Here is a 7,762-nt window from a genome sequence, read left to right on the forward strand (position 1 = left end):
ACCGTTTGTTCAGCACAAAAGCGGGGAGCCCCTCTTTGCTGTGGCTAGGTAGCCAAACTGTTTTAAGAACTGGATATTCGCAGACTGTGCCGGAGAGTCAGACCTCACACCAAGCCTCTAAAGGTGTGCTGAGCGCCGACGCCCCGTAAATGACAACTTCCAGGTTCCTCTCCAACCCCCACAGCTCGCAGAGTCAGCCCCACAAGTGTTCCGGAAGGCACAGACCGAGGAAGGAGAAGGAAGGCAGCGCGGCGGGGCGGAGCGCGCCCCGCCGCCCGCCCGCAGGAACTCCCGCCCCCGCGCCCCCGCGCCCCCGCGCCCCCGGCGCTCCCACAGCCGCGCCCGCGAGCTACGCGAGGACGCGGCGGCGTGCGCGCCGCCCTGGGGGCGGGGCCCGGGGGGGGTCGCTGGGAGGTGGCGCGGGACGTGCGTGCGTGCGTGCGCGCTCGCGGTGGCGGCGGCGGATCGGAGAGGCCACAGCCGGAGACCGAGCTGGGATCGGGCCCCGGGCGGGGGCGGTGCGAGCGGCGCCGAGCGGACCCTGGGGGCGGGGACGGAGCCGGGGCGGGCGGGACTGGAGCGGAGCCCGGGAACGAGGCGGGAGGTCCCAGGGTCTCGGGTTGGGGGGGTGGAGCCGCACTTCGTCGCCGCGGGGGTGCCGGGACTCCGGCCGCAGTGCCGCCGCCATCACGGACTTCCTGTGGGACAAGCGCACGGGCCTCGCCGCCAGAACGGTGAGCGCGCGGGCTGGCGGGCCGCGGGGCCGCGCGGAAAGATGGCGACCGCGGAGCGGGAGGGGGCAGAGTGGGGCTGGGGGCCCGGCCGCGGGGCGCGAGGGGAGGAGGAGGGTAGAGCCCTGCGAGGCGGCCGAGGTGAGGAGTAGGGAGGTGAGGAGGAAGACCGGCCTGCCCTCGGTGGACCCGGGAGGACCTATGGGAACTCGGGAGGGGCCGGAGTCGGAGAAGGGGCGATGGAGCGGGGATGGGAGTGGTTCCAGAGATGGGAAGGAGCGGAACACCAAAGTTGGACCAAGGCTGGGGACGAGGAAGACACCGCCGTGTCACTGGGAGCGACTGCAGAGTTGGACTCGAGGAGTTGGTTCTGGGCTTTCGGAGTGAGAAAGGAGGGCGGGGGGAGGTTTGCAAGTTGAGAGAGGTGAACTGGAGGTGCCTCGGGTGGGGAGGGCCTGTGAGGAACTTCGGTGGCGGTGTGTTGGTGGTGGGATGTTGATGTGGCTGTGCTCAACAAGGTTGGATTACCTGGGAGAGTCCTGCGTTTGGCCTTGTCAGAGCGGCACCGAATCAAAGATCATCCTCCTCCTCAATATGAGGAGGTGGGAAGTAGAAGTTCAGAATGAAAGCCAGATGTTGGAGTCATTAAGCCTTTCCACATCTAATCCCCCCCCCACCATAAGACTTCTGTCCCTGGGCCTATATAATTTTATTTTGTTCGCATATACTTATTTTTCTAGTGATTTTTCTTTGGTTTTTTCTTTTAAGGAAAAAAGTATTTGTGTACCATGCTATTCCAGTTCGAATAACTAACTGGAAGGGGGCCAGCTTTTAGCCAAGTAGTGCTGATATTAATTAAAAACCAGTTATTCAGTACTTCTTAAGCACAAGAGGGGAGGGGCTAAATGGGAAGCTGACTGCAGCTTGGGGCCTCCTGTGTTAAAAACTTTTAAGGGGGATTTGGCCAGTGATGTGAGAGGTGATTAAGACAGTTCAAGAGGGGGGCGCCTGGGTGGCTCAGTCGTTAAGCATCTGCCTTCGACTCAGGTCATGATCCCAGGGTCCTGGGATCGAGCCCCGCGTCTGGCTCCCTGCTCAACGGGAAGCCTGCTTCTCCCTCTCCCACTCCCCCTGCTTGTGTTCCCTCTCTCGCTGTCTCTCTCTGTCAAATAAATAAATACAATCGTAAAAAAAAACACAGTTCAAGAGGTCAGACCCAAATCCCTGGAACTTGCTTATATTTGGTACTGCTATATGCAGAAGCCTGGTAAACTGGACTCCTGCCCACAGGACACAGAATGGTCTGGTTGGGAAGACAAAGATACAGTCTTAATAATTGTAAAACATTTATTACGATGATGTATACAAAAATGTTATTCTATCCAGTTGTGAGGAACTCAGAAATGGCACAGATGTAGTTTAGATTCCAGCCAAGGATGAACTGAGACATCAGTTACACAGTCCCACCTGTAATGAGCTGTGGCCCAGACCTAAAGTTCTTCCTGGAGCCAAGTTTGAGGGGAATCAGTAGAGCAATGAGAGGAAGGGGCTGGCCTGAGGGGAGGGGAGGGTTCCTAGAGTTTTCCACCAGAGTTTGTAGGTGATATATACTCCACTCCACTAAGGAGAAATTATAAGCACAAGGAAGTTGTGGTCATAAAATGAAGTGGAAGTAAAAGAGCAGAAAGCAGCTTAGCATCTCTGGAGCAGCTAGGCCTTGGAGCAGAATTCTAAAAACTCAGAGCTTTTCCCCACTATTTCTGTTTTTCCTTCCCTTCCAGATGCCTCATCCCCGAAGGTACCATTCCTCAGAGCGAGGCAGCCGGGGCAGTTACCATGAGCACTATCGGAGCCGAAAGCATAAGCGACGAAGAAGCCGCTCCTGGTCAAGTAGCAGTGACCGGACCCGGCGGCGCCGGCGGGAAGACAGCTACCATGTCCGTTCTCGGAGGTGAGGCTTCAGGAGGAGAAACTTGGGTTCAAGGTCACTCACTCAGTTACGTGTTCATGATTTACTGGTTACACGCTGAGTGGTCGGGGTAAGGCGACAGTCAGGACTGTTAACAGCACAAGCCGTTTGCGCTGTGGTGCCAAGGCGGTTCTCATAGAGGAAGAATGCAGTCGGGGGCCGAGGGGGCGTCCGGCAGCGTTGGCTGGAGTGGGGCGGGATGTGTAATTCGGGGAGACTTTTCTAGAGAACGTGCCATCCAGGCTGGTCTGGAGGACAAGGGAGAGCGTCTCAGGCACAGGGAGAGGAGGCGCAGAAGACTGGGGTCTAGAGCTAGCTGCTGTCCTGACAGGACGAAGGTCTGAGGTTTGAGTGACAGCGGCGTGTCCGGGGGGCAGTTCGGAGCAGGACCGGAAGTTAGTCAGGAACGAAATGGCTCTCGGCGCCCCTCGCTGTGTCGCCAGAGGGGAGAGCAGGCCCCAGAGCGGTCGTGGCGACCCGGGGCCGCGGGGATCCTCCTCCGTGCCCCGTGACCTCGTTGTCCCGGCCTCGGCCCTCGGTGACCTCGGTGGCGTGCTGTCCCCCAGCAGCTACGGCGACCGCTCGTCGGACCGGCGGGCGTGCGAGCGACGGTACTACGGCAGCTACAGGCGCAACGGCTGCAGCCGGGCCCGGGGAGAGGCGTGCTGCGAGGCCGGCTTCCGGCACTCGTGCGAGTTCCCCCACGAGGACAGCAGCTTCCGCAGCCAGCGCGGCAGCCGCAGGAAGCCCCGGCGGCGGAGGCGGCGCAGCCGGACGTTCAGCCGCTCGTCCTCGGTGAGTGCCGCCGGGCCCTTCCTCTCCCCGCCCGTCTGCCCCCTGGGAGCCCGGTAAGTGCCAAGTGTCCTCGTTCTCAGCTGAGCGACGGGGCGTGAGCGCTGCCGCGGGCGCTGAGTCCGTCCGCCGTCTCCGAAGCGCTGCGGCTCCCGGAGGGCCCTGGGGTCTGCTCCGGAGCTGGACGGGCACAGCGTGCTTGTGAACCCCAGCGCCCTCCTCGGCATGCTGGGCTGACTGTGTCGGGAGCAGCTCCTGTGTCCCAGAGGCTTCCGCTCTCTAGTGGGGACCTTGCTTGTGAATAGCCTTTTTCCCACAAGCTCTGGGCTCCATGGCCCCCTCAGCAGGTGGGCTTGGGTGGGGGGCAAAGGGAGATCTGTGCCTGTCTGGAAGGGCGTTGTGTGGAGCATGGGGTCGTGGGTGACACTGGGGACAACACCACCTCTCTGCTCTGCCCGTTCCTCTCCCTGTTCCCGTTTTGGGTTTGGGGACTTGGGATTATGCGCCGCTCTCTCTTCTCACCCCGATCCGCCTTACTGCATCTGACGTGTTCCCTTCCACTGTCCCCCATCATCGTCTGTCCCCCCTGGCTGGGCGCCTGTGACCGGTGACCCCTCCACCACCCACCCCGCCTCCCTCCGGCCCCCGCTCCGACACCTGGCTCGCTCCGACCCCCCCCGCCCCCCGCCAGCAGCACAGCAGCCGGAGAGCCAAGAGTGTAGAGGACGACGCTGAGGGCCACCTCATCTACCACGTCGGGGACTGGCTACAAGAGCGATGTACAAGCCAAATCGTAACAATCCTATAGCCTGTAATGGTCCCATAGCCATCCTAACGTCCCGAGCGAACCCAAGTCACAGCCTCTTGCCTTTCCTCAGTGGTGTTGTTTATCTGGGTGGTTTGAGTTGCTGTTGAGAATTGACCTCTGCTGTCCACTCCCAGCTCTCATGGCCCCTGGGTTAAAGGTGGTGGGAATCACGCAGGGGTGTTCTTCCCCTGTGACCATCTGTATCTGTTCCCCCTTCCTTCATCTCCTCACCCCAGGTTGCTGTACCCTTTTTTCTTCCTACTCAGCTCATTCCCCACCTTCTCTCCCTCCCTCTCCCCGACCCTGCTCTTTTTCATTTCAGATGAAATTGTAAGCACTTTGGGAGAGGGGACCTTTGGCCGAGTTGTACAGTGTGTCGACCATCGAAGGTAACTACAGCTCCCTCTCTCCCTGTTCCATACCTGCTAGTATAAAGAGGTAGTGAGCGTTATCTGGGGCTTTTTTGCTGATTAGCCAAAGGTAGGATTTCTTAATCCCCAGACAGCCCCATTCAGTCTGAGATGGTTTTGACGACCCAGCAAAAACCTCTTCTGCCATCCCACAGGGGTGGGGCTCGAGTTGCCCTGAAGATCATTAAGAATGTGGAAAAGTACAAGGAAGCAGCTCGACTTGAAATCAATGTCCTGGAGAAAATCAACGAGAAGGACCCTGACAACAAGAAGTAAGGAAGCAAAGGAGTATGTGGGGAGTGTGAGAGGCTCCACTCCTGTACAGGAACACCTTCCAGGCCTTGGTTAGGCAGGCAGGGGAGTCCTAGACCTTCTCATCCATTCATTTTTTGTTCATCATCTTAGACTAGTAGAATGGTAGGGGCAGGAAGGGAGGGTCTGATGTGCTGTAATCCATTCCCTGTGTTTCCAGGGCAGTGAGATTGCTCTGCAGTTTGGCCCCAGCCCAGGGTGGCCTCTGGAGAGCTGGGCCCTGGAAATGGCCCTGAGACTGAGAATTAGCATTTTCATCAAAAAGTCATTTGAGCTTTCTGTACTGATGAGGCCCCAGACATTTGTATGTAATGTTTCTGTCCATGGACCTTTTATAAGCTAAAAGTATAATAAGGACACTAAACAAAGACACAAGAAGACGATCGGTATAATCATGGGCCCACTGGTGGCTGGTGGTCAGTGAATTTCAGGAGTGGGAGCTGGGGTCAGGGTTTAGGAATGACAGTTTGACAATTCAGGGTCCATACTGGAGCCTGGCATCCCACTCTTCAGCCAGTAGAATTGTTTTAACTATTTAAAATGATGCAGGAAAATGGTTTGAAGCTCGGCAGGTAGTATCTCTCTTCTTGGGTCTGCCGGAAAGGCCATTCCGTCGCTGAACTGAGTTTTGTTGGTGATGCTAGCTGGCGTGTTTTTACACAAGCCTGTGGAATCAACAGCTTTGCGGTCCCTCCTTGTCGGAGGGGTGGTGGGCAGATGGGAGCTCATCAGACCTCCCCCTCCCCCATCTCTCTTCTAGCCTCTGTGTGCAGATGTTTGACTGGTTTGACTACCATGGCCACATGTGCATCTCTTTCGAGCTTCTGGGTCTTAGCACCTTCGATTTCCTCAAAGACAACAACTACCTGCCCTACCCTATCCACCAAGTGCGCCACATGGCCTTCCAGCTGTGCCAGGCCGTCAAGTGTGAGTGCGGTGGGCCGAGGTGGACTTGGGGCAGCCCCTCCCTCTGTGGGACCTCTTCTGTGTCCGTTTACACTGGCTGAGCCCCTCAGCTGTCAACTTGATTATCTGCAGTTCTCTTACTGTCACGTTGACAGCTCCTTCACTTGACTCCTTGACCAGTGTCCTCAGCATCACTGATGAGTCTTACTCCACATGCAAAAATCTAAGAGGAGCTGGAAGAGAAAGCTTCTGAAATCAAAGCATTGAATTACCTCTTTTTTCTCTTCATTTCCCTTCCTTGGGAAAGTGTTAAGTCAGGCTGCAAACACAAAGAGACAAAAAGGTTTCTCAGGCTAGAGGTTTATGTTTGTCTGAGCTGAGATGCTCTCCATTTCCAGCAAAGGTGGGAGCAGGGACGAGTGCAACCAAGGGGGCCAGGTAGGGGAGCCAGACAAGTACATGGTTCCTCTTGGGTTTTCATAACTATGCAGGCTTACGGAGTTGAATTCACAGAATGTCAAGCACATACGTCAAAAGACAAAAAATGCATGGCAGACTCTTTATACATCAGTTGAGAATTACGTTTGTGTCTTACATCGATAAGCGTACGGCTTCTTAGACCAGGCATTTCATTTGGATGTAGAGCAGAGAGCAGCCTAGTGATTCTGGACCTGCCTCCTCACCAGCTTTGAGCCAGGTGACCAGACTTGGGGTCACTGGTGTCCGTTAGCCCTGGCCACCTGGACCAACCTTGACTTGGCCTTCTCCCCTGCAGTCCTCCATGATAACAAGCTGACACATACGGACCTCAAGCCTGAAAATATTCTGTTTGTGAATTCAGACTATGAGCTCACCTACAATCTAGAGAAGGTAAGAGGGACAGGCAGCCATGCCACTTTTCCTTTCTCGTAGCCCCTTTCCTTTCACTTTCTCCCATATTCTCTCCCGGTCTGGCTCTGAGTAAACCAGAATACCAGAGTAGATTGAAGGGGAGAGGTTGAAGAAGACTTAAATTGGAAGAGAACTTTTAAGGAGGACCTCAGATAACTTTCCAATAGAGTGCAAATGCTTCTAAGATACTTGGTTTGGACTTTCTTCTCTGTAAGGGAAGCTCAGTTCTCTTGACCTATTTTCAGAAACGCTGTATACCAGTCACTTGGAAGAAGTCCAGATGCACAGGGACTTGCATGCTATGCCATGATCATTCCTTAATCCTTTCCCACTCCTAAATTATCTGCAGGATACGGGGGATGCTGTAAAGCGGATTCTCCAGTGCATTATGGGAGCAAGCAGGTCGAGGTGCTTTTTTTAAGGCCTGAAAGCACTTTAGAGAATAGTGGTAAGAGTCTTGGTCCAGGGTGGCTGGGGTCCATTGTCTTCCTGCTCTGCTCCTAGAAACGAGATGAACGCAGCGTGAAGAGCACAGCTGTGCGGGTGGTGGACTTCGGCAGTGCCACCTTTGACCACGAACACCATAGTACCATTGTGTCCACTCGCCATTACCGGGCACCGGAGGTCATCCTTGGTAAGCGGGAGCGAGTGGGGGAACAAGGTTGTCCAAGTATGTGAGCGTGGGTGGTGGGGAGGGGAGGGCCCCCTAAGCATCATAACACCTTGTCCCTCCTGCTCCCCCCAGAGTTGGGCTGGTCACAGCCTTGTGATGTGTGGAGCATAGGCTGCATCATCTTCGAGTATTATGTTGGCTTCACGCTGTTCCAGGTAAGGGGTGGGGTGTCTTCTATAGCCAACCTGGCATTCTACCTGGTTTCCTTGTCTGCTGAGGACCTGCCTGCTCACTCCACATTGCTTATCGTCCTGGAAGCTGGTCTCCAGC

General features: G+C 56.1%; 1 protein-coding gene across 1 annotated transcript in view; it reads left to right on the forward strand.

The window, feature by feature from the left end:
• The first annotated feature begins 476 nt into the window (after nt 1-476).
• The window catches only part of LOC102729940 (uncharacterized), a 13,219-nt gene continuing 5,933 nt past the window's right edge, over nt 477-7,762 (forward strand). Inside the window, exons 1-10 of the mRNA XM_081823229.1 lie at nt 477-734; nt 2,513-2,682; nt 3,267-3,495; nt 4,184-4,271; nt 4,623-4,689; nt 4,866-4,982; nt 5,783-5,949; nt 6,704-6,798; nt 7,324-7,453; nt 7,565-7,760. Coding sequence (XP_081679355.1) covers nt 2,513-2,682; nt 3,267-3,495; nt 4,184-4,271; nt 4,623-4,689; nt 4,866-4,982; nt 5,783-5,949; nt 6,704-6,798; nt 7,324-7,453; nt 7,565-7,760 — 1,259 coding nt within the window. The 5' untranslated portion in view covers nt 477-734. The remainder of the gene's footprint in view (nt 735-2,512; nt 2,683-3,266; nt 3,496-4,183; nt 4,272-4,622; nt 4,690-4,865; nt 4,983-5,782; nt 5,950-6,703; nt 6,799-7,323; nt 7,454-7,564; nt 7,761-7,762) is intronic.

The sequence above is a fragment of the Leptonychotes weddellii genome, chromosome 6 (assembly GCF_054177405.1).
Source record: "Leptonychotes weddellii isolate Sample4059 chromosome 6, ASM5417740v2, whole genome shotgun sequence".
Taxonomy (NCBI): Eukaryota; Metazoa; Chordata; class Mammalia; order Carnivora; family Phocidae; genus Leptonychotes; species Leptonychotes weddellii.